At 40.3% G+C, this 26,980-nt stretch overlaps 1 protein-coding gene across 3 annotated transcripts in view; it reads right to left on the minus strand.

The window, feature by feature from the left end:
• Positions 1–26,980, minus strand: part of PTER (phosphotriesterase related) — a 77,146-nt gene that overhangs the window by 11,016 nt on the left and 39,150 nt on the right. For 2 of the 3 annotated variants that reach the window (XM_011968106.1, XM_011968105.1), the window contains 2 exons: positions 19,087–19,564; positions 17,287–17,552 (listed from right to left, as the gene is read on the minus strand). In XM_011968106.1, coding sequence (XP_011823496.1) covers positions 17,287–17,552; positions 19,087–19,518 — 698 coding nt within the window. In that variant the 5' untranslated portion in view covers positions 19,519–19,564. The remainder of the gene's footprint in view (positions 1–17,286; positions 17,553–19,086; positions 19,565–26,980) is intronic. The other variant, XM_011968107.1, reaches the window with a different exon arrangement.

Consider the following 26,980-nt stretch of genomic DNA (forward strand, 5'->3'; position numbering starts at 1 on the left):
AGTGGCATGATCTCAGCTCACTGCAACCTCCACCTCCCAGGTCCAAGTGATTCTCCTGCTTCAGCCTCCCGTGTAGCTGGGACTACAGGCGTGTGCCACCACTCCCGGCTAATTTTTGTATTTTTAGTAAAGACAGGGTTTCGCCATGTTGGCCAGGCTGGTCTCAAACTCCTGACCTCAGGTGATCCACCTGTCTTGGCCTCCCAAAGTCTTGGGATTACAGTCGTGAGCCCCCACGCCCAGTCAAAGCTTTCCTTAAAAACCACAGGAGAACCAGTTAAACCTCCATGTACCATGGGCGTGGGAGGTGTCGCCTTTCCTGTGAGATTTATGGGAGTTGACTATTGACTTTCATTCTGAGCTATCATCCCCTGGCTGGCTCCTTTTCATTTTATTCACCAATTTAGCAGAACTTAGAGTTCACGATGTTGTTTTAGGCAGGGAGGCTAAAACATCTTTCCTTTATACTATAAGATGTACATTAGTTCTGTGCTATCTTCTATTAATACTACTCATTTTCCATCTTCTTACCATGGAGACCATCTTTTGCTTCCAAAATTACTAGGCTGAAAGAATATGTGTTTTTCTACAGAAAACATATTCTGTTTTCCCCAAAGAACCATACTTGAAAAAAAACAAAATATACACAATTAAAGTAACGTAAGCGGGAAGAGGTAAGTTTAGTATTTTTTCCTTTTGAGTAAATTCAGTGTGTTAATTATCCAATATGGGCAGGGTACTGGGGGAGGGGAGAAGTCAGGAGGGAAATGGAGCCACCAATTACAGGTTGGATCATACTCTTGTTTCTGCTCCTAATGTCTTTTTGTTTCCTTTGGCCCAATGCCTTGAGAATCACTTTTCTAAATTTTCAGTGCTATATTGAGGCATATACTTAGTGAAAAGTCCATGGTAAATGTAAAGCCTTAGAAAAATCTTTAGCCTCAGCTTCAGCTGAAAATAAAAAGTAAAGTCACTCAGCATCATTATCATCTTGTTGACAATTAAGACAACTTACTATGTGTCTGATATTGTGTGAAGTGCATTACATGTATTATCTCATTTAATACTCTCCATAATCTCAGCAGGTCTCAGTTTTAAAGACCGAGAAACTGGGACTTGAGCGATTAGATACTCACTCAAGGTGATGTGCTAGAATTTAAATTCATCTCAAAGTTAGAACTTACTCTCTAAACCACCGTACTGTGGAGTTTCTCCTATTGCTAAATATTGTTTTTTACTCAAAGGAAATTTTCCAGAATTACAATGACTGAATGTGCACAGAGTGTGCTTTAGTTTTTAATTTGAAATTTGATTTCCTCCCCATGGTACCCTTGAACTGCACTTGGAAAATGGAGAATTTACCATCAAAGGGTAGTATGGGGGAAAGAAAGTGAAAATCCCAGAAAGGGAAGAAGGGATTCACTTGTGGAGATTTTTAATTGCTAAGTCAGAGGGTAACTATATATAATAAGCAAGATTAAATCTTTACCGTTATTTCAGACAATTTGAATGACACGATCAAAGAGAAAGGAACTATGGGAATCATGACAACTGCTTACTTTCTTACTATGGGGTGTGTGTGTGTGTGTGTGTGTGTGTGGGTGTGTATGTAGTTATTCATTTTTTTAAACTGACATATAGTGATATGACCCCCTCCGGATAACTAAACACTAGTGTGAAGTCAATTAAGAAATGAATATTACAAATATTGGCGGGGTATGGGGGCTCACGCCTGTAATCCCAGCACATTGGGAGGCCAAGGTGGGCGGATCACTTGAGGTCATGAGTTCAAGATCAGCCTGGCCAACATAGTGGCCAGATAGTGAAACCCTATCTCTACTAAAAATACAAAAATTAGCCAAGCATGGTGGCTTGTGCCTGTAGTCCCAGCTACTCGGGAGGCTGAGGTAGGAGAATTGCTTCAACCTGGGAGGTGGAGGTTGCAGTGAGCCAAGATCACACTACTGCACTCCAGCCTGGGTAACAGAGGGAGACTCCATCTCAACAACAACAACAACAAAAAAAAAAAAATAGAAAAGAAAAAAAGAAATGAATATTTCAAATATTAAGGGGCACATAGGCAACTTCCATCACCAGATCAGACCTCCCTCCTGAAGCCAGACCTGAAATGCAACTGCCCGCTTGCCATCTCTACTTGGATGCCTAATAGTGACTTCAACCTTAGCATGTCCCAAACTGGACCTTTCTTCTACCCCCCAAACTGGCTGCTCCAACACCCTTCCCTATCTCTGTTGACAACAACTCCATTCTAGCTGCTCAGGCCAAAAACCTCGATCATTCTTGACTGCTTTTTCCCTCTGACATTCTACGTTTAACCTATTAGGATAGCATTTGGGCTCAGTCTTCAAAATACAACCAGAATCTAGACCTACCATCACCTCCCATACTACCCTCCAGACCCAAATCATCCTGGTCTCTTGCAGGATCGCTGCCATAGATACCAAATTGTTCTCTCAGCTTTCACCTTGGCTCTATTACAGTCTATTCCACATACTGCGATTAAAGTGCCAACTCCACACATAAGTCAGACTAGGTTTCTCTTCTGCTCAGAACCCACCAATGGCTTTCTATTTCCCTCAAAAGTAAAAGCCAAGGCCTTACAGTGGCCCGTGAGACATTATGTGATCTCTCTCCATGTGGTCTTGCAAAAGCCTCATCTAGAAGAGGAATGGGGCTGAGCGTGGTGGCTCACACCTGTAATTCCAGCACTTTGAGAGGCTGAGGCAGGTGGATCACTTGAGGTCAGGAGTTCGAAACCAGCCTGGCCAATATGGTGAAACCCTGACTGTACTGAAAATACAAAAATTTGCTGGTGTGGTGGCACGTGCCTACAGTCCCAGCTGCTCAGGAGGATGAGGCAGGAGAATCGCTTGAACCTGGAAGGCAGAGGTTGCAGTGAGCCGAGATCATGCCACTGCACTCCAGCTTGGGTGACAGAGTGAGACTCTGTCTCAAAAAATAAAAATAAAATAAAATAAGAGGAATGGGGAGGTGGCAGGCATGGTGGCTCATGCCTGTGGTCCCAGCTACTTCGTAGGCTGAGTGGGGAGGATTGCTTGAGCCCAGGAGTTCAAGGCTGCAGTGACCTATGATGATACAACTACACTCCAGTTTGGGTGACAGAGTGAGCCCCTGCCTCTAAAAAATGAAATATAAACAAATAAAAAATAAAAGAGGAATGGGGACTGTAGGGACCCAATTCTCCAGATGCAGTGAAATATAAATGTTACCTATGTTGTAAACGTTAACTGAAGAATCTCACCATAAGCAGAGATGTCTTTCTAGGGGAGGACTAACACTGTTCCATAAGATTCATCCACACATGTAAGTTTCAAAAGTAACTCCTGGCGGGGCACCCTGGCTCCCTCCTGTAATCCCAGCACTTTGGGAAGCCAAGGTGGAAGGATCCCTTGAGCCCAGGAGTTTGAGACTAGCCGTGGAAACAAAGCAAGACCCTGTCTCTACAACAAACTTTAAAAATTAGCAGGGCATGGTGGTGTGTGCCTGTGGTTCCAGTTGCTCAGGAGGCTGAGGTGGGAGGATCATTTGAACCCAGGAGTTCGAGGCTGCAGTGAGCTATGGTCGCACTGCTATACTCCAGCCTGGGACAGAGTGAGACCTTGTCTCAAAAAAAAAGAAAAAAAAAAAAAAAAGGGAATTCCTGTGAATTCTTATTCTGTTGAAAATCTTATGTAAAGGGGTGTGACTTTGGGGAAGCTGTTTCCTCTGTAAAAACATTCTTAAAAATGTCACGGTCACATGCGAGGAGAGATTGCTTCAGAAAGGAAGCAATTAGGCTGATATTTTAGGCATCAGGAAAATGCAGTTGAAAAAGAGGGGCAAGGCCAGATGCAGTGAGTGGCTCATGCCTGTAATCCCAGCACTTTGGGAGGCCGAGCCTCTGGGAGGGTTGCTTGAGCCCAGGAGTTTGAGACCAAACACAGAGAGACCCTGTCTCTACAACAAAAATAAAAAAATAGAAAGAAAAAGAGGGGAAGAGAAATTTGCTGTCATTAAAAAACCAAGACATACATACATATATATACAGTTGTTTTTTTTTTCTGATTTTTTAACTGACATTTATTGATATGACCACCTGTGGGTAACTAAATATTAATGTGAAGGCAATTAAGAAATGAATTCAGCTGTGCACAGTGGCTCATGCCTGTAATCCCAGCACTTTGGGAGGCCGAGGTGGCAGGGTCACTTGAGCTCAGGAATTCCAGAGCAGCCTGGGCAACGTGGCAAAACCCAATTTCTAACAAAAATACACACATCAGCCAGGTGAGGGTGGTGCACGCCCATGGTCCCAGCTACTTGGGAGACTGAGGTAGGAGGATTGTTGGAGCTCGGGAAGTCGAGGCTACAGTGAGTCATGATCAAGCCACTGCACTCTAGCCTAGGTGACAGAGCAAGCGAGACACAACTCCAAATAAATAAATAAATAAATAAAATAAAAATAAAGGGGATGAATTCATTTAAATTATTCTTATTGACAAAGCAAACTGATTGCAAAGTCCAGGGGAAGAAAATAGTGTGTGATCACACATATTTTTCAAAGGAAAGTCCTGTAAATAAGTAGAATGTGGTATGAGATATTACTGAGGAGTGGGATGGGAAATAAGGAAATCAACACCTGATAGGCATCAGGTATTTAATATCTCCCCAGCTTGTTTAATCCTTACAGAAGCTCTATCAGGAAGGTGTGACTGTCCCCATCTTACAGATGAGGACTTTAAGTCTCAGAAAAGATAAACTCAGGTCTCAAATTGAAAGAGCTTCAAAAAAACCCAAACTGCTTTTGTGTTCAGAGGCCTGTTCTTAGACCAGGCTGCCCCTCTGGGGTGTGAACGCCCCAGGCACCAGGCAGCTCCCTTCCTCCTCCAAGGCACTCACACTCTGGAGACACACTCACCATCACAATGACATCTAGGAACAAGCACCTTGTACTTGGTCTAACAAGGTGACTTACCTATGTGAAACTGACATTCAGCTGGATGGCTTCCAGGGACTGCCAAAGTGCTACTGAAGTTGCATTTATGCAAGTGAATTTCTTTTTCACTTGGAGAGGATTGACCCCAAATGTCAGTATGCTACCACGGGGAAATGAACTCTGTGTGCCATCCAGCAGATGAGGGTTAAACAGACGTCCTGCCCCTCCTAGTCACCAGTGATCTCACAGCACATCTTGGAAGAGTGGAGGTGCTAACCTCAGCCAGTTTTCTTCATTCTGCATTCCATATCCATGAATAATTCTTGAGAGTTGTTTTTCATTTTATTTTATTTTATTTTTTTGAGACAGAGTCTCGCTCTGTTGCACAGGCTGGAGTGCAGTGGCGCGATCTTGGCTCACTGCAGCTTCCACCTCCTGGGTTCAAGGGATTCTCCTGCCTCAGCCTCCCGAGTAGCTGGGACTCCAGGCGCCCCCAACCACACCCAGTTAATTTTGTATTTTTAGGAGAGGCGGGGTTCCATCATGTTGGCCAGGCTGCTCTCAAACTCCTGACCTCAGCTGATCCGGCAGCTGATTTGCCTGCCTCGGCCTCCCAAAGTGCTGGGATTACAGGTGTGAGACACCTCGCCCGGCCATCCATGAATGATTCTATTGTTTCTTGCTCCAATCTTTCCCAGCTTTTAAGGTAGGTAGTTTTCGCTTCTTCCCCTGAAGAGTCAGTGAAGTGATTGTGACGCACAGAAGAGCTACTGCATTTCACACTGAAGAAACGTTCCATCTTCAAGGTGGATGAAATGATTGCAATGTCATTTACAAAATATCCTGGGATTTCCCAGAAGGAAGATGAGATTTTTGTATAAAGTACTTGTTCATGTCATTCATATGATATCATTTCTTCTGCTGCATATTTTATACTTTTGCTCAACTAATAAGTAACTTTTCTGTATATAAAAACTGGCATAAATTTAGGGAAAATATATTGCCATCAGCTTAAAAAAAAAAAAAAAAAAAAGTGTCCAAAGTGATTTGGCTCTTTATTTTCAGAATACAGTTATCATTTACCCAGTTTCTTAAGGCTGGTACTATAATGCAAGACAGGTGATTCTATTTTCAACCCCCTTTTATATTCTAGATCTTATCCATATACTGAGGGGTTTAGTTTAATGTCAAAATATACTCTGTGTGGGACAAAGGAAGTCTGCATGAAGTGATAATTTAGACAAGGGTCTGTGGACTCCCTAGGTAGAAAGAACTAAGGAGCAGAGGAAAGAATTTGATCCGTGGGTAGGATCAAGATAACGAAAGCACCTACCATTTGTCTTGGGCTTTACAGTTTCAAATAACTCTCAGGTACATTATTTCATTTCACACATTGAAACACACCTCCATAAATTAATTCAGTGAACATCTACTATCAGCTATCTTGTGCTATTCTCTGTGTTAGGAATATAGACACGAGTAAGAAATTTAAGATGCTGTCTCAAGGAACTTAAAGTCCACAGAAGGTAGATATTTAAGCCAATAATTATAGTTAAATGTGTTACAAACATTTAAGTACAAATAAATACAAAGTATTACAAAAGAAGAATGAGGCAATTAATTTTTTTCATTTGATTCACTTTGATTCATTTGAGTTAAGCCTTAAAGGACACTATTTAGACAAATGTTGGTAGGGTTCCAGATGAACAATCCAGAGAGGCTGGGCATATGGCTTATGCCTATAATCCCAGCACTTCGGGGGCCAAGGCGAGTGGATCACCTGAGGTTAGGAGTTTGAGACCAGCCTGGCCAACATGGTGAGACCTTGTCTCTACTAAAAATACAAAAATTAGCCAGGCGTGGTGGCAGGTGCCTGTAATCCCAACTACTTGGGAGGCTGAGGTAGGAGAATTGCTGGAACCCAGGAGGCAAAGGCCGTAGTGAGCCAAGATCACGCTACTGCACTCTAGCCTGGGCGACGGTGTGAGATTTTGTCTCAAAAAAAAAAAAAAAAAAAAAAAAAATCCAGAGAACTACCGGCTGAGAGGCAAAAAGGGAGCTTGCTGTTCCTGAATGTAAGGGTGTAGTTTATCAGACAGGAGGGGAGAAGAGAGGGGAATCATCGATCCATCTATCCATCCCTCCATTTAATAAGAAATTGTTACTTGCAATCAGCCATGAGCTGGGAAAACAAACACAAATAACACCAGTCCCGTCTTGGAAGCAGTTCAGTATCTACTACGGAAAACAGACGCGGAAACAAATACTTGCTGCACAGAATTTCCCAAGTGTCATGGTAAAAGTGCTACTAGGAACTAGGTTGGCAAAAAGGAGCTATCAAACAGTGCTTGGCTGGTTCTGGAAAAGCTTCATAGAGGAGAAAACCCCTGGTGAATTGCATTTTGAAGAAAGATTCTGCCTAGTAGATAAGGGGAAATAGAACATTCATAGCAGAGAGAATAGCATGCGTGAGATGCATATAAGGACAACCAATACAGGGCACTCAAAGACATGGTCAGTGTGGCTTTGGCCCGGAGACTGTGTGCATACTAGGAATAACGAGAGAGAAGCTGGAGGGAGGTGAGGGAACCAGAAGACCAAGACCTTTGCCTGAGGCAAAGGTGACCCATTGGAGGGTTTTAAGTCAGGATCAGGGATATAATTAGATTTGCCTTTGGAAAGATCTGGTGGACTGTGGAGGCTAGATCTGGGACCAAAACTAAGGGAGGGATTCGTGTTTGGAGACTTACAATAATTCAAATGATAAATGAGGGGCTGAATTCAGAGAACACCAGAGGAGTGGATAGGAGAGTGTGTATTTGGAGGTCTTTAGGCTAACAGCTGGGTAAATAGCGCTGTTATTAGCCAGACTATGTAGTACAGCAGCAAGAGTGAAGGATGAGGCATAGGCACCACAGGGACAGCCATGCAGGAGGAGAATCACAAGCCTGTCTTGCTTGGGCAACTGATTAGATGTTGGCACCATTAAATAACAAGAACAAGGAGCAGGTTGTGAAATTCACAATAGACTGGTGAAATAGTTATGTCACATATTAATGTCACTGCACGAATAAAGAAACTAAAACATGGGTCTTCTTTAAAGTGATCAACAATGCAGGTATTCCAGCTCCTAATCTATGCCCTTTCCATTGTGCTGAGCTTTGATTTGATTGTAACTCATCAGCCACTTGATTCTGTGAATTCCTTGGGCAAGTGGTGGGCCTGTGAGGGCAGCTCTATGTGGGGTCGTGGAGCTAGCTCAGGCACTGACATCTGAAGAATCATAAATTGCATTCCCTGATAAAACTTAGAAACTTGATCAACTATGTTTTAAAAACTGGCATACAAATAAAATAACAATAAAATTCTTATATATACAACTGATTTATTGAAAACATTGTTGAATTTCAATGACTCATCATTAAAAACTGTTTCCCAAAAAAGTAATTCCAGGCCGGGCACGATGGGCTCACACCTGTAATCCCAGCACTTTGGGAGGCTGAGACGGATGGATCACTTGAGGTCGAGAGTTTGAGACCAGCCTGGCCAACATGGCAAAACCTCGTCTCTACTAAAAATACAAAATTGGCTGAGCGTGGTAGTGCATGCTTGTAATCTCAGCTACTTATGAGGCTGGGGCATGAGAATCACTTGAACCTGGGAAGTGGAGGTTGCAGCGAGCTGAGATCGCACCACTGCACGCCAGCCTGGATAAGAGAGCAAGACATCGTCTCAGGGGGAAAAAAAAAAAAAAAAGTAATTCCAAAAAATCTTTGTCCTCCTCCCCCTTGAGTTTATCAATTTAGAACCAATGAATATTTGTACAACTATGTGGAATTCTTATGTTTTTAAAGTTTTTCAACAACTACTTAAAATAATTACTAAACTCAACTAGAATTATATACTTAATAACCTAAAATTAACGTTAAAATGTTTATAATGCAATATTTAAAAAAAGCAAATTACCATAATCGAGTGATTATAACCTAATTTACTATACTCTGATTTGATATTAACAGAATTTAAAACATTATTCATGTCTACCTTACACTGCTAATGACAGCTCCACGGCAACTACCAGATCTGAGAAATTCTTAATTGATGGAATTTAACTGATCTCAATTAATTAAAACTAAATTTAAATGTCAAAAATAGAAAGTAAATAGAGATGATGTAAGTTTTTAATGTGTGGTCTAAACATTGCCTATGATTAAAAACATATAATTTGCTACTTCCACTAACAATTTGCCAAGAATTTTAGTTTGATCCAGACTCAAGCCATAAATGAGTACGTTTGCATTAATATACTAGTTTATGCCCAAATATGTAGGTATTTTAAAGATTTATTTTTTATGGGATTCTTTTTGCATGAAGGCATGACATTTATTGAACAATATTTTTGATATTGGAGAATAACTGGGAATGAAATATAATTTAAAAATTCAGTTTGCTATTATCTACATTTTAACAAGCATCTCCCCCCACCATTTCATTCAGTTCTCTGACTGCTTGGGTCGCTAAAGAAATGTTTAATGACATCATAGGAAGGAATGACGTCACCCTTTCAATATTATGACTTAAGTGTAGGCTTAAGCAAAAGGAACAGATGGCTGCAAGAGAGAAAAACCCTTGTTTAAATTAGACTAAACCCAGAAGTTGGCTCCAAATTACAAAGTGTAATTAAAACTTTATTTTAGAATGCATTTCACAGTTTATACATCCCAGGAAGAGCTTTTCACCATATGAACTCTTCAGCTACCACATAGCACAAAAGAGGCTGCGTTTTTCATGTAAGGCGATACACGGTTCAGGGAATGATGGTATTGAGGAGAGTGAAGATAAATCTCATAGACATGGCAATCCTATTTGTTAAAATGTCACATTTCATGGGAATGGTGTCAGAGTCATGAAAAATTGCTTTAGAAAAAAATTACTAGTGGAAGGCTTTGGTGGGTAGAATGTACTGCATAGAACACATGGCCAGCGCTTCTCTTTCACCTGGAAGGCAGGTCTGCCCAAAATAGTATAATTTGGGATACTCCACAATTAATTATTAATTATCACCATAACTTTATTGCATTTTATTTGGCACTATTTATGAATATAAAGAATTCTGGTGCATTTCACTTTGTCAAATGTTTGCCTGGATTTTTCTCTCTCTCTCCTTTTTTTCCTTCTTTCTCTCCTTTCTTTCTCCCTCCCTCCCCTTCCTTCCTTTCTGCCTCCCTCCCTCCCCCTTTCCCTTTCTTCCTTCCATAGGTTCTACATGTTGAGAGAAAATACATAGTAAGCAATAATTAGGGCAGGGGTGGGGAAAATTTGCATAACACTTTAGGGTTAAAAATCATTTTTCTGGTCGGCTCAGTGGCTCACGCCTGTAACCCCAGCATTCTGGGAGGCCGAGGCAGGAGGATCACTTGAGGCAGGAGTTCAAAATTAATTTGGGAGACAGCAAGTTCCTGTCTCTTTTATTCTCAAAAATTAAAAAAAAAAATTGTTTCTGAGAATAAAAGAAACTCAGTGCCATATTCACAGGATTTTAGTTGTTACAAACAAATACATGCACATAGCATTCCAATTGTTCTTAAACACCACTGTACTACTTAACTATATCAAGATGTTTTGCTCAATTTCAGTTTGTCAAACATTTGCTTGGAATTGTTTTTGAATGACTTCCCATTAATTCACGAATATTCACAGGGATTAAATTGTGTAAGTTCCAAGGAAACCACATAATTATTTTTTGTGGCTTTTCACAGAAAACCTTAAGGTTAACAATCACCATAATTATAATTAAATAATGACTTTGAAGACAGAGAGTGGGCTGTTCTTCAGGCTACAGCCCAGCGTCTGGTATATGGTAACTAGACACGCAAATATTTGTGGAATGAATGAATGATGTGATATCCCACTCTCTTATTTCACCTAATTAAGAGCATGAAAAAAAATATCAAAATTATATCTTTCCAAGAGTTTGGCCAGTTTGGCACAAATGATCAGAAACAAATGGAATAAAATGTGCTGTTGGCCAGTTCCCTAAACCTTTCCCTCTTGTTGTCTTTCAGAAACCCTTGGGTCAATTCCTCTACCTTCCTCAGTCAGGACTTTTCAGACAGTGATGTGCTATTTTCCTTCACTTAATTGTCATTGTGCCCTTAATCAAACTCTAGGCCCTGGATTTCTATCAAAGCCCTTTGGCTTGTTAAATAGATAACCAAGCAGAAAAAAGAGTCAGGCACCGCACCTGTCTATTGCCCCTCTAGAGGGGTAAAAAATTTAATCAGTAACTAGTTGCTACCCAAATACCTGCCAGCCATGCTGTTTTACTCAGCTTTCATTGGTAAATAATTTTGTTGTCATAAAAGTACCTACAGCTACTCTAATAGTCCATTAAGGATAAAATCTCCTTGAAGATGAATGGCAAAAAGGATATATGTGGGTTTTTTTTTTCAATTGCATCTAGCCTATATTAGACCGGAGGCCAAGGCAGTGCTATCATTACACGTCACCTGGACATGTGGGTAGAGTTTCAACAGGTAGTAAAATTATAATAAATGATTGAAAGGCAGAAAGCCTTCATAGATTAAGATCAAGCAGGAACCCTTAAGTGCCGGTGCTCTTTTCCAATACATGTTGACTTTGGGTGGCTGTAACCATCAAGGGCGGTCCCCTGCAATGTTCCCTAGGGTTAAATTCACAGCAGCCAACAGGCCCACGTTTCTTAAAGGGAACAGATGGTTAGGGGAGGGCCTAGACACAGAAGCAGATTTATCTTGTCAAGCTGTTATCTCCTAGTAAACGACCTTAAGCAGGTCACCAATGGTCACATGACAACAATGTAGTTCAGAGGTCTCCTAAGGTGATGGCCATTCATTAACTCTTCCCTCTCGGGGTCCCAAATGCCCCTTTTGGATAGCCATGTAGCAATTTGTTGTTGTTGTTGCAATGTGTGTATGTGTGTGTGTGCACCCACAAAAATGCATGAATCCTAATGAAGACTGTACATCTTCAAAAATATTTACCTGCTTCAGTGTGATTGGGGGCATACTGTAATATTTCACTGTGTATACTCAGATGATGGAAATACTACTGTAAAGGGGAAAAATAAACTGGTCATGGGTAGGTAAGACTGAGGGTGAGCCCCACTGGAGAGTCCCAGCATTCTGGAGGGCTCTGAAGCAGAGCCACTGCCTGATTATCTCCCAGTCACAGGGTAGCTTCAGAGCCTTGTTTTGTTTTTTCATGTCTGAAAAGGCATGATGGGGGAAATGAAATGATTTGCCATTTTGTTTTGGTTTTTATTTTTTGGAGGCCTTGTTTTGGGGATGCGCGTCTGTTCTGTGAGGCTTCTGTGCATTTCGTTGCATGAAATACATGCCCTTTGTGATTTGTCCCCATTACAGAAAGCTGAAGTCCTTGGCCTTTCAGTACGGCTCAGATTGTATGCACAGCCCTGCAGACCTCAGAGAGTCTGTAAGAGGCTGACCTAGTCAGACTTCAGCATGGCCACTGTCTTGCTGTGAACAGCCACTTCAAAGAGCTAACGATGCCTGCATCTGCCTCCCTGATTATTTTTTTCTGTTACTTTATTCGGTATGTTTTTCCAAATGCACTGCTTCTTCTAAAGTCATGTTCCCTAGCTGCCTCCCTACCAAAATGCTCATACTTTCATGTATGTCTTTTTCATGCACTGGAACCCTGAATAATCCATCAGATAGGTACGGAATGGATGGCTGCTCTAGCGATGGTCTCAGAATTTTCTAGAATGTTCTGAGTTTGTCTGATGTCAGGTCAACCTTTCCATTCTGTTCTGAGTCATTCTAGAGAGATATACTGAAACTGCAGCCAAATGGAAATCTGGTAATGTATCTTTATTGTTTAATAGAAAAAAAATACATATGTGTGTGTGTTTATATAAATATATACATATGTGTATATATAGGTGTAGTGTATACATATATGTATATCACTAGGCAATAAAGAAAACATTTGCAATTTATATATTGTTTGATTTTATGAGCAGAGAAATACTACTGTGGTAGAAGCAAAGGTTTATTTCACATTTTCCAATGAAAGCTTGTTTTCTATTTGTGCCAAGCATAATTTTCTAACTTACATACATGTCTAACTGTAAATAGATGGAGATAGAAAGATTCTTCTTTACGAATCATCTTGAGCCAGTTTCAAGCAGTATGGCAGACTAGATGTTCACAGAAAACCTTTCCAGCAGAATGCATGTAAAATACTACATTATATTGAAGAGAGGGAAAAAAAAAACACCCTATTTTGAAATGCTTGGTTTAGCTGGTGGGAAAGTAACACTTACTTGCTCAGGGGACAGAGACAACAAGAGAACTGAGAAAATGAGGAATAAGGAGAGACCTAGAGCTAGCATTTGCCTAAAAGGTATTAATGAGCCAAGTAAGACAGAGCTTGGACTTGAACCAAATGGGAGATCAGCCTGGAGACATATAAAGGGCTACTCCTTTTATATGGAAGGCAACACACCCTTGAGGATGAAGTAGGTAAAAACTTGGTTCACAAACAGTTTTTGGAGATTACAGATGGTCCCTGGTTAGTTTGCCTTAATGCTTTTTGGACTTTACAATGGCGTGAATGCAATACACATTCACTAGAAACCGTACTTCAAGTACCCAGAGAAACATTCTGTTTTCCACTTTCAGTACAGTATTCAATAAATTACATGAGCTGTTCAACACCTTATTACAAAACAGTCTTTGCGTTAGATGATTCTGCAGAACTGTAGTCTAATATAAGTGTTCTGAGCATGTTTAAGGTAGGCTACATTAAGCTGTGGTGTTCAGTAGATTAGGTATATTAAATGCACTTTCAGCTTACAATATTTTTGACTTACCATGGCTTTATTGGAACATAACCCATTATAAGTCAAGGGGTATCTGTATATATCTTTCTCAGTTTTGGCTTCTAGTGAAAGGAAGGTAAGTTGAGAAAAAGTCTCCCTTGAGAATCCATAGCCCCACTCCTGCGCTTGCCGAGCTGAGGGGTCAGAATTCATAGCACCTGTGTGGGTCTAAGTCTCTCAAGTCTAAAATTTAGTTTAAACAGTCCCAAAAAGCGTTATGTGATTCCGTCTACAAGAGGTACCTAGAGTAGTCAAATTCACAGAGACAGAAAGTAGAATGGCGTTTGTCACAGGCCATGGGGAGTGAATACACTAAACATTACTGAACTGTACATTTCAAAATGTTTAAAAGATGATACATTTTATGTTATGCACATTTTACCACAATTAAAAAATGTAGTATAAAGTTTCCCATGTAGGTAGTGCCACCACTGCCTACCAGAAATAAAAAATAAATAACCAAAAAAAAAAAAAAAAAAAAAAACCAGGGGTAAGGGGAAACCAACTTAACATTCATAATAATTTCTAAGAAGTCTGATCTCACAACAAAAAATTCTACTCTAAAACATAAGGAAATAACCTCATACCAATGACAGCCAGAAGAACTAGTAAACTACATCAGAGTAAAAAAAGGCAGCAGAAATTAGATTTATCAATTACAAGTTATACATTGTATGTTTAATATTTTTTTAAAGGTTGAATTGAAACCATGTTGAAAGGAAAATAAATTATCAAAATTAACCAAGCAGATTTGAAAAGTAACCAACCAGAACTTAGTAGGTAACAGAAAAAACTATACAGTTCTCAATATTATAAACCAAATAAATTGGCTAAGCAACAGATTGATTCTGTTGGAAAGAGAAGTAGTAAATAAGAAGATTGAACTGAAGACATTACAGCTCAGTGATGCATGTAGATGGAAATATCAAAGAGATGTTAAGAGATACAGAGTACAGGTAAGAAAGCCCTACATACACCAAACTGGAGTCTGTGATACAGATGATAAACAACATGTGAGTGAAACAATATTTAAAGAGATAATGGCCGAGGCTTTTCAGAAACAATGAAAGATACATCCTTACATTCAGGAATCCCAAGGAATGCCAAGCATGCAATTAAAAGAAATTTGTGACCAGGTACAATGGCTCATGCCTATAGTCCCAGAACTTTGGGAGGCCAAGGTGAGTGACTTGCTTGAGCTCAGGAGTTTGAGACCAGCCTGGGCAACAGGGAAAGAATCCATCTCTATAAAAAATATAAAAATTAGCCAGGTGTGGAGACACATGCCTGTAGTCCCAGTTTCTTGGGAGGCTGAGGTGGGAGGATCACTTGAACTTGGGAGGTGGAGGCTGCAGTGAGCCAAAATCATGCCACTGCACTCCAGCCTGGGCAACAGAGAGAGAGACACACACTCTCTCTCTCTCTCTCTCTCTCCATATATACACACACACACACACACACACACACACACACACATATATTTAAATTAGTAGAAATGCAGAATACTTGAACAACATGATAAATAATTATGTTCTAATAGACACATAGAACACTTATACTGTAATAACTGCAGAATGCAATGCTTTTAAGAACCTAAAACATTTTATAAAATTTAAAATTATTAGCATAATACATTTTTGAAGGTATGACATACTTCACAATGTTTAAAAAGTATCATCCTTACTGAATAAATGTGCCACATATATCCCATATCATACAAGGCAACATTATAAAATACATTGTTTTAAATTCAATTAAGCTGTCTAAGATCTTACACCAATGAGAGTCAGAATTTAAAGTTCTCACTGGGTCCAAAGAGTCTAGTTTTCACAGCCTGACGCATTGCCCCTGTGACCATTACAGAAGCCCGCCTCTATCTTATCAGTGCAACCAGAAGATTCCTGAAGATAGCCAAGTATGGATCTTGATAACAACCTGGTTGCCAGGAGAATTGCCTTTATCCTATTGTGCCTCAGTTTCCCCATTAATGCTGACTTCTCTGTTCTGCTATAACTATACTTGTTTATATTTCCTGTACATGATTTTACAATAGCTTTTATTAAGTAGAAGAATTTTTTTTTCTTTTTCCTTGAAACAGGGTCTTGCTCTGTTGCCTAGGCTGGAATGTAGTGGTGTGATCATGGTTCACTGCAGCCTCATAAGGAGAGGCATTTTATCAATACATTTTGTAGGACTGTTAGTTTATTAAGTAGCAATGTGTCCGGTCTGATAATCAGGATTTATCAATATGTGAATATGGCTTTACTCCAATAGGCAAGATAGAAGTACCTGTAATATATTTTTAGTCTCACTGGTGCTGTATTAATTCTGTAATAAATTCAATTTAAGGCTAATGAGTAGCCTTAGCAACCCTGTTAGACTTGTTCATAAAATTAACAGCAGCTGGCATTTCTTCATTTAGTCATTTGCTTTACTGTCCCCTATGCATCTAAAATAATATGTAGGGATTAAATGGTGAACTCCAACAAGATTCTAACTCTCGGAACCTCTGAAAGTGACATTATTTGGGGAAAAGGTCTTTGCAGATATAATTAAGTAAATGATCTGAGATGAGATCATTCTGGATTATCCGGATGGGCCATAAATCCAATGGCAACTGTTGTCGTAACAAATGAGGAGAAGACATAGACCGTGAGGAAAAGGCTATGCGAAGACAGAGGCAAAAACTGTAGTTATGCAGCCACGAACCATGGAATAGCTGGATCTCAGGCTATGGAAGAAGCAAGGAAAGATTCTCCCTGCAGCCTTTGGAGGAAGCGGGGCCCCGACAATGTTTCATTTCATACTTCTGGCCTCCAGAAATTTGAGAGACTAAATTTCTGTTGTTTAGGGGCACCCAGTTTGTTGTAATTTGTTACAACAGCAATAGGAAACTAATACATAATACCACCCAACACATGCTATGCTTATTACTATTATTTTTTATAATTGCATTTTCCAAAATTCAGATGATTCAAACCACAAGTGACACAAATGTGAACATTTGTATTTGTGGTTTTCTTCTCTGGGTGAAATCATTGACTTTCCCTCCCTTTATATTTGTGACAACTTTATTACTCCAACCACTAGTAAACACTGAGCAAGTGGAATTGGCAGCTACTTTGACATCATCCCATGAGACAAAGAAATGAAGGAGACGGTGACACCTATTATGAGTTATAAAGGATTGAATAAATTAAACAAAATGACTTATGCAAAATACCTCAGGCAAAATACCTAGGATACTATCTGACACAGAGAGACACAAAAATGGCAGCACTGACTTCTATTAATGTCAGTTGTAAAACTTTATAAATATTAGCTTCCATATAGTTAGTGGTTTTCTCTACGTGATTAGTATTACATTGACTGATTACTGTAGATTCTTAATTTGATCATGTATTAATTACATGGTAGTTTGCATCCATTTGTAAGATAGCCTGCTTACCTATCCAGATGTGACATGACTGTTTTAGAGATGTCTGCACCTGCTTCTTGCAATATTCGGATAATCTGAAATGGTGCCCTGGAGCTCCGTCCAGGATGGATAATAACAGGACAACCAAGCTGAGCCTGGGCATGAGCTGTGGCCTGGAGAACCTTTTTTTCACTCTCAGTCAAAGGCCAGGAACAACCAATTTCTCCAATAACGCCACACTTAATACTGGTTCCATCAGCTCCATGGAGAATTTCATTCATAAGGACATCTGTAAGCTAAGGAAGAGTGAGAAGGAACATATTTTATAGGTTGTGAAATTTATCAAAATCGATCCACCATAGTATGTGAATGAATTTATTTATTTAGTCATTCATCTTTTAAAAATGTATTCAATAGTTATCAATCAATGAAAAAAGCATTTTGCTGGCCAAATCACAAATCAACAAGTTACACTAAATCCAGGATTAGATAATATTACACTGTGATTATTTAACAAGAAACGTATAGCTTTAGGAAGCTGGAGGGGGACAAAGTGACTTAATGAGAGTACATTGAGAGTGAAGGAAATCTATAACTTAACCTGGGGAGCAGCATCTTGAATATAGAAAGACCGCCAATGAATCGAATCTATGTCCCATGTATCAAGTCATTCTTTTTCTTTCTTCTTCTTCTTTTTTTTTTTTTTTTTTTAAAGAGGCAGAGGTCTCACCATGTTACTCAGGCTGGACTTGAGCTCCTGAGATCAAGGGATCCTCCCATCTCAGGCTTCCAAGTAGCTAGGACTACAGGCTCGCATCACTGCACAAGGCTTCAAGAAATGCTTTAATTCTCTCCTATTCATTCAGTCTTTTATCATAGACAGCATAGAAAATTCACAGCACACTATACTACTATGGCACTTTTTGGTTCATATGCATAGTTACCACGAAGAGTGGTTGGAAGAATGTATAATACTCATCATCAGCATAGTCTTTAAATAACATAAATATATTTAAAAAAATAAAGTCCTGGTTGGAAAATAATGCAGATAAAATTTTGAAATACAAAATATTCTAGAGAGTAAGCGATCTTTTGCAAAGACTGAGCTGACACCCTATGCTTGTCATGCAGGTAATGGAAGATACATATGAATATATACATATATGTGTAAATATGTATAAATAGATACATGTGTGTTTAGACAGAGAACACATACAGGTGCAAAAAAAAGTTTTGCAGCTTATTCTTTTTATCCCTAAACAATTTACTTCCTTCTACCCATTCTTGTTTAAGACCATATTATGTCAAAACACAGGGGAATGAATTTTCTTCCACCTCTCCTGTTTTGTGAAAGGAGAGTGAAACATACTCACAAATGTGCCAAGTCTCTGCCTGCCAAGTTTCACCCTACAGTGAATCTTCATTGCTGGTTATTATAAAATCCTGGGTGAAAGAAATCGAGGTAGCATAACTGAAGATGGAAAAGTGAGGTTTACAAATAGACTGTGGTGCCAATACTGAGGACAGATACGATATACACAAATCTAACTATTACCATGTTGGATTTTCCAAAGACCAGTGCATTGAGATCTCTTTTCTTGACACTTATTATTATTATTTTCTTTTTTCTTTACCACAAGGCTTGCTTGCAAAATTGGCACTTTCTTTATGAAATACAGTATTACTAATTGGGGTCCCAATTGGCAGATGTCTTGGCTAGCTACCAAATTTCTGTAGCATGCCCAGCTACCTCTGAACCCAGGGCATTTCTAAGGTTCTGGCTGTTCCGAATTTATGAACAAATATTGTCAAAGAACTTAGGTTTTTTACCTGCTCCACTGACATGGCTCTGGTCTCTGAGGAGTGAGTTGCATCCACATAAAACCCGGCTCCGGATATGATATGGACGCCAGTCTCTTCTGCAAGCCTCTTCAACGTCTGTGTGTCTCGGCTAATCCCAGTGGTTGTGTTTTCCACCAAAGCCCCTCCACCATTAGCTTTAAAATATAACAGTTCTTCCTTTATGGCTTCTGTCTCCTGATTCAACTGAAGGTTTTCTTTATGGGAATAGGCATTTTTCTGAATCCAATATAAATTTTTCATCATGATCGGTTCTTTGGCAATAGCTTCCTGGCACGGGGGAGGTGGACAGTAACAGCAGTCAAAGGTCATGGCCAAGTGTTCATGGGTCAGGGTGCGGCCCAGTTTGCTTGGCTCTACAAGGCCCAAAACTGTTTGGACTTTTCCACTTAAGGAGGACATTTCTGATGGTACCACCAAGAAATGTTCTAAAAGGAGGATTTTTTTTCTAAAAACAAACAAACAACTACAATCAGAAAATTTAACACACACATAAACTCTTGTCTGTAAGGGGTGGGAGGTTGTGAACATATACCCATGTACGAAGGCAAATCAATAAAACTAGAGATGCAATCTCACTTACGATCCTGCCGACGTCAGCATCTATCCCCACTGCAGATCTAAGTGACATGTGTGGTGTTCACTGCCTCCCACCCCTTCCACTGGGAGTCCTCTGCCTGAGTTAGTCCTAACCTTATCTACTGGAATTATTCTTTGATATTTAGTTCATTTTTCTTTAACTTAATTGTATCTCTTAGTCATAGCTGTGCATTCTTGGCTAAATCAACAGTAATTGTAATTTTAAAAAATTATTCAGAATCAATAACTTACATCCAAACTAACCATGTATCAGTATTGTTTCATTTGTCACTTTTTAGCTAAATTAAATATCCTGAAGCAACTGATCTTTCCTCCTTTTTTTTTTTTCTTTTTGAGAGACTGTCCTGCTCTGTTGCCCAGGTTGGAGTGCAGTGGTGCGATCTCAGCTCACTACAACCTCCACCTCCGCCTCCCAGGTTCAAGGGATTCTCCTGCCTTAGCCTCCCGAGTAGCTGGGACTACAGGCATGTGCCACCAAGCCTGGCTAATTTCTGTATTTTTAGTAGAGATGGGGTTTCCCTATGTTGGCCAGGCTGGTCTTGAACTCCTGACCTCAGATGATCTGCCTGCCTCGGCCTCCCAAAGTGCTTAGATTACAGGTGTGAGCCACCGCGCCTGGCCACAACTCATCTTTCTACTGTTTATCCACTACCCAAGCAAACAAATTCCTGCTGAAGGTCCATTGTGTGCCAGAAATTACAGCCATAAAGATACAAAAGACAAGATCTCTGACTCACATGACTTCATAGAATATGGCCCTCCCCAAAACAACCGAGGAGCACACTTAGGTTGAATAATGAAATAACAAAAATAAATGAACCTCTTCACTTTGAATGCTTGATTGTCTAGGGCACACAGAAACACACTTCAAAAATACTGAAAAGCAAAGATTCTCAGCCATCATGAAAGCGACTGTGATTCATTGAAATTGAAATCGGCTATCTCTAAAAAGAGCAAAGCCCTCGCTATCCTCAATTTGCTTTCATTTGTAGCACAAATTAAGTGTTCACCAATGTCTATCAGTGACACCAAGAACCCCAATTCCAGTGCTTTCCTTTAAAAGTACATTTCCTTTTAAAAAATTTGTTTAAATTAAAAATTAAATAGCCAGGTGCAGTGGCTCATGCCTATAATCCCAGCACTTTGGGAGGCTGAGGTGGGAGGATCACATAAGGCCAGGAGTTTGAGACCAGCCTGGCCAATATGGTGAAACCCTGTCTCTACTAAAAGTGCGAAAATTTGCTGAGCATGGTGGAGCGTGCCTGTAATCCTAGCTACTTGGGAGGCTGAGGCAGAAGAATTGCTTGAACCCAGGAGGCGGAGGTTGCATTGAGCCAGGATCGTGCCACTACACTCCAGTCTGGGAAACAGAGTGAGATTATGTCTCAAAAAAAAATTTTTTTTTAAGTACATTTCCTAAATGAAGGGTTTATAAAGGAACAAGAGCTACTGAAAATAGTGAGGGCAAACTCCTGCGTGGCCAAGAGCAAAATCAGGACTTGAGTCCCATACTCTGGGAACTGAAGAAAAGGAGCATCACGTGTTTCTAAGCCCTCAAACTGTTCCTTCAAATGACGTCCTGAAGTCATCATTTCCCCCATATCCCTTAAAAGCCTTCTTTGACTTCCATTTCTGTCATCTGTAAATTAAAATAACCAAGCACATTTCACAAACTGTCATCAAAATAAATTAGGTACCACAGGTAAAAATACCTGTAGACGCGTTTGGCGCATAGCCCATATTCAACAAATAGTAGCTTTGTTCTGCGAATTCTAGGAACTATTCATGTATTTCCTAGGTTATTTCTTTTCAGAGGAAGTGGCTGATGGGGTGGGGGGTGATTTGGGGGAAAACGGAAAAATCTGTGAAGGGTATAGGACACACGTAAGACAAGGTGAAAACAACATCAGAGGTCAGAGGATGACAGAATTGTAAGCCAACTTATAGCAAGCCACTGCAATTACCTGGAACTCAGGTGTTTGAGATATATTGGCTCATAAGGCATAAATGATGGATTTAGACTTTTGGACAGAACTTAGGACTGTGGCTAACATAGCTATTGATTTTGCTTGATAGTGCCTTTCTGGAAGCCAAGCTTCTATCAGCTAGGCAATTCAAACGGTGGCTAGGAGAAAAGCAGCCAGTGTCTGTTCAGAGAATCACCATACAGCTGCCAGGCACTATACAGGGCAATATTTTCCATTAATGATGGATAGGAATTTACTGTTCAATGTCTTATTCCCTGCTACTGAGAACAAGGAGTATGCAGTTCATACCTTCCGCTGATGAAACAGCAGTACCATTAATAATAGATGCAAGCTTCCATATGGGTTAATTTGCCGTTTCTTTCCTTCTGGCTGACCATCTTACAGACGTGTTCCAGAGAGTTACAGAGGGGCAGAAACTGAGCTAAATTGATAAAATGCTGTCACTTTTGCTAGAAAAGTACCAAACTGCATATTTAATTGATGTATATTTGAAAGAGCAATGTTGGTACGTTTCAAGCTCACAAGCTGTGAGTCTTTCTGAAAAAAAAAAAAAAAAGAAAATCACTTAAGAAATGTCATGCCTTCTGGGAAATTCCTCTAATGCTCTCAGGCAGAACTGGCTGGCACTTCCTATGATCACACACAATGTAACCTCCATTCAAAGGATAAGCAACGATTAAAGAACAAACTGTAGCCAACATTGCTCTAAGCTAGAATGTCTTTGAGTGGGGTGGAGTGTGTATCTCAAATACATGCTTCCTGTGCAGTGAGGGAACCCTTTTCTGTCTGCATTCAGCCTGGAGGTTGCTTTCTTCTCAACATGCAGGCAAGGGGCTATTCACGGCCTTCCCCCATAGAGAAGAGAGTTCACAGAACAAGGAGGAAGGTAAGGAACGATGAGAGCAGCTATACCCAATGGTGCAAACAGAGTGACTACCAATAAACAAAGCAGGCTTCTGGCATTTTCCAGAGTATGCCTGCGAAGCTTAAGCGTCACATACACCGGCACAGAAGCTAGTGAGAAAGTGGGTAGCTAGAGCTATAAACACATGGGTCAAAAGTTCTGTTGCACTTCAAATGTGAAATCTGAACAATCTGAGAGACTGAGGATAGACTGCAATTACTATTACAGCCTAGCTAAGGGGAACAACCTTTCTAATTCTGATGGATCTAGAACTGCAAAAGAACAGAAGACTTTAAAGACAAAAAAAAAAAAAAAAAGGGACAAGAGAAGAGAATCAGAGGACAGTCCTCCAGCACAGCTGAAAGCCAGAAATGATAAATAGAATTTGTCTTACTTAAAATATGTATGTTTAAAATATGCACATTTTAAAAATCTATGCATGAATCAACTTCCATAAAATATTTAGACAATTCACCTAATTGTTGAAGATTTGGTGTGCAAGACGGTAGTTTGGGGGCAATTTTAGTTTAGTTTCACTGAGAGTTCCTCACAGCTATTTCACCCTTGCCATTATACTTAAGATGATTCTGTCTATGTAGATTGAATATATTTTTCAGTGGCATTTTGAATTTCAGAGGGTAGGACTTTCCAGAACTCTATTTTACCTGTGAATGAGGAGAGCTTCTCTTCACTGCAATACACCGTCCTTATTTCATAAACATAGGCTCTTCTCCCACCCTGACTCTGTTATACTCAGCCCTCAACCTGGCTGAAGGTACTTGTCTAACAATTTTAAATGCAATGGTCAAATTAGGTCAGGCACAGTGGCTCATGCCTGCAATCTGAACACTTTGGGAGGTCGAGGCTGGCAGATCACTTGAGGCCAGGAGTTTGAGACCAGTCTGGCCAGCATGGTGAAACCCCGTCTCCATAAAAAAATACAACAATTAGCCAGGCATGGTGGCACGCGCCTGTCATCACAGCTACTCGGGAGGCTGAGGCAGGAGAATTGTTTCAACCTGGGAGGTGGAGGTTGCAGTGAGCCAAGATTGTGCCACTGCACTCTAACCTGGACAACAGAGCGAGACCCCATCCCCCTCCCAAAAAAAAAAAAAAAAAAAAAGGCAATAGTCAAATAAGAAAATTGAGTTTTGGTGGATCAGTTTTCAGTTGACTTTCTCAACTCCTCCCCGAACCACAAAAGGTCTCATTCTTATCATACATCCCTTGTTTCATTTTACTCACTGTATTAGGTTGGTGCTAATGTAATCACAGTCTTGGCCATTGAAAGTAATGGTAAAAACTGCAATTAATTTTGCACCAACCGAATAGTTTTGTGGCTCTGAACAAACCCTAACTGACAAAAAAAAAGGGGGGAAAGGCATCTCAGGGATTTATGCAGACGATATGAAGTGAAGAGCCTGGCAGCCATATACGAATGGAGGAAGAGAGGGGATCCGCTGTACCTGCAGGGAGTCCCATAGGATGTCGCTATTATCCAGAAAAAAATCAGGTAGTGTCTTGTCTGAGATGACACCAGTGGAGATGGCAAGAAACCAGAAGCAATAGGAGGCAGAGCAGATGGAACTTTCTAACTGGACTTGCTGGTACTATAAAAGTATCCTCCAAATAAATGGACTTCTAAGAAAAAAGTGCTGTCTGGCCCAAATAGATGAGCAGTTCTATTTTTTGAAGTGTTATATCACAGAGCGTGGCTGCACTCTAGAAACACTGCACTTAACACTGACATTTGATTTGTGACAAAAATATTTTTTAAATGCATCCTTTTTTTTTTTTTTCTTAAAGCTTGTTTGAATACTTCCATTGTGCATACAGGTTCAGGCCTGCAACATGTCTTCTTTGAAGCCGCCTGGGCCTGGACGCTGACCAATAGTGACACCAGGAGTTCCTCCTTGGACACCGTCACCACGCTTCTACTTTCTCAGGTATTTATGGCATAATGGCCCTACTGCATGTGGATTTATAACTTTTAATATTAAACACTGTCAAAAGAATTAATAACCATGCCTGAATGAAGAGAAAGAAATCCCACCACTTCAGGATACAGAGCAATAATGGGACACAGCAAGTTCTTTAAACTGTGACATAAATAAAGCAAAACTGCTCAGCGATACAAATGAGAAGCTTGTCGTTGGAGGAAAATGTTGGGTTTCATTCCCAACCTTTTTTTTTTTTTCTTTTCAAATTGACTAAGAATGTAAGAAGAAAACGTGAGGAAATTTACAAATTCTAAACAATTACAAGGACTATGGCAGTGATGCACCCAGCAAGTGACAGAGCTGGGAAAAGGCCTTTGCAGACAGGTCAGCCTGGGAAAAGTCCCCTCCTCTGTGTCAGCTCAGGCTTTCGCCATCCTGCATTCCTTGATATGAGCCATTCATCTTAAACCGGTAAGTAAAGCCATTGAAGCCATTCAAAAACCCAGGAAACACATCGGGCTTCTTGAATGAAAAAATCAGCTTGTGGCTTCATTAACTCTTCAATTTAACATGGGTCAGTCAACCTCAAGTCACCAGGGTTGAGTAGATGGCCTTTGTGTAGACTGTGGTCTACAAACTTGTAACTAGTACCCCTGGCTTCCCAAATTTCTCTTTTAGTAGCCAACTGAAAACATGGTTTTTTTTTTGTTTGTTTAAAATGGGGCTGGGCACGGTGGCTCACGCCTGTAATCCCAGCACTTTGGGAGGCTGAGGCAGGCAAATCATCTGAGGTCAGGAGTTCAAGACCAGCCTGGCCAACAGAGTAAAACCCCATCTCTACTAAAAATACAAAAATTAGTCAGCTGTGGTGGCAGGCGCCTGTAATCCCAGCTACTCGTGAGGCTGAGGCAGGAGAATCACTTGAACCCGGAAGGCAGAGGTTGCAGCAAGCCGAAATCGTGCCATTGCACTCTAGCCTGAGCAACAAGAGCAAAACTCTGACTCCAGAAGAAAAAAAAAAAAGGAAATGTGGGAGGAAAAGGGAGAGGGAGGAAGAAAAGAGTATTTCAACCCAGATCGAAATGCAACATTACTCACTATAGTAACATCCTAGAGTTGGGACAAGTGCAATATTATTGTCAAGACACTGTCGGAATAACTGACCTTTAAATTTTACTTAATTTGAAAAACGGAGATCTCATCTCTGCCCTTTTCATTCTCAGAAGGTTCCACACTCAATGCCTTGAGAACGTTTGATGTAAAATTCTTGATTTTGCTAGCAACATATATTCCTGACAGTGAAACATACACCAAGCTACTGGAATACAACGGTTATCACTTGCTTTTCTTCATAAAGAACTGTCCACGTTGAAGCCCGTCCTGTGCTTTTTCTAGAGGGGATTTTCTGTCCCGTGGAACCCTAGTCATAGCTTGCCTCCCAGAAATAGCAATACTTCGAGCCAGCTGCACAACTGGTCTTTAGCTGTATTTGATCAGTAAAGTGCTTAAAATTTGTATTACTTTTAAGTCCTGGCAAACCATAGACAGATGTTTTAAACATGGAAAATATCTATATTCCTCTCACAGTTTCATCCGGAAGGCTATTCTTGAGGTGTTGTGGTCTAGCTGGTAAAATGATGGGTTCAGAGGCAAGAATCCTGGCTCTTCACTAAATAGCTTGGGCAACTTAGCTAACCACTCCACACATGTTTTTCCCGTCTGTGAAATGAAGGGGTTGACCAGGTAACTTCCAGATGGCATCCACGCATCTGTGATTCCTTTAACTTGAAATGGGTATTATTGACCGTCTATAGATCATTAACTAACAACGAAAGCTATACTTTCAGAATGGATTTTTAAATGTATATTTTAGGCTGGGCACAGTAGCTCATGCCTGTAGTCCCAGCACTTTGGGAAGCCGAGATGGGTAGATCATTTGAGGTCAGGAGTTCAAGACTAGCCTGGCCAACACGGTGAAACCCCATCTCTAATAAAAAATAAAATAAAATGTATATTTTATATGCATGTGCAGATGGACATCTCTCTATCTATCTATCTATCTATCTATCTATCTATCTATCTATAAAGACAGAATGAATTTCCATTTCACATCCTTCAAAGTTTAAAAGAGAACTCCAGGCCCAGCATGGTAGCACATGCCTGTAATCCCAGCACTCTGGGAGGCCAAGGCAATCAAGGATTGCTTGAGCTCAGGAGTTTGATACCAGCCTGTGCAACATGGCAAGCCCATCTCTACTAAAAACAAAAAAATTAGACAGGCATGGTGCTGTGTGCCTATAGTCCCAGCTACTTGAGAGGCTGAGGTGGGAGGATTGCTTGAGCCTGGCAGACAGAGGCCGCAGTGAGCCAAAATCACACCACTACACTTCAATCTGGATGACAGAATGAGACCCTGTATCAAAAAAAAAAAA

This window comes from Mandrillus leucophaeus, unplaced genomic scaffold (genome assembly GCF_000951045.1).
Source record: "Mandrillus leucophaeus isolate KB7577 unplaced genomic scaffold, Mleu.le_1.0 Scaffold83, whole genome shotgun sequence".
Classification (NCBI taxonomy): Eukaryota; Metazoa; Chordata; class Mammalia; order Primates; family Cercopithecidae; genus Mandrillus; species Mandrillus leucophaeus.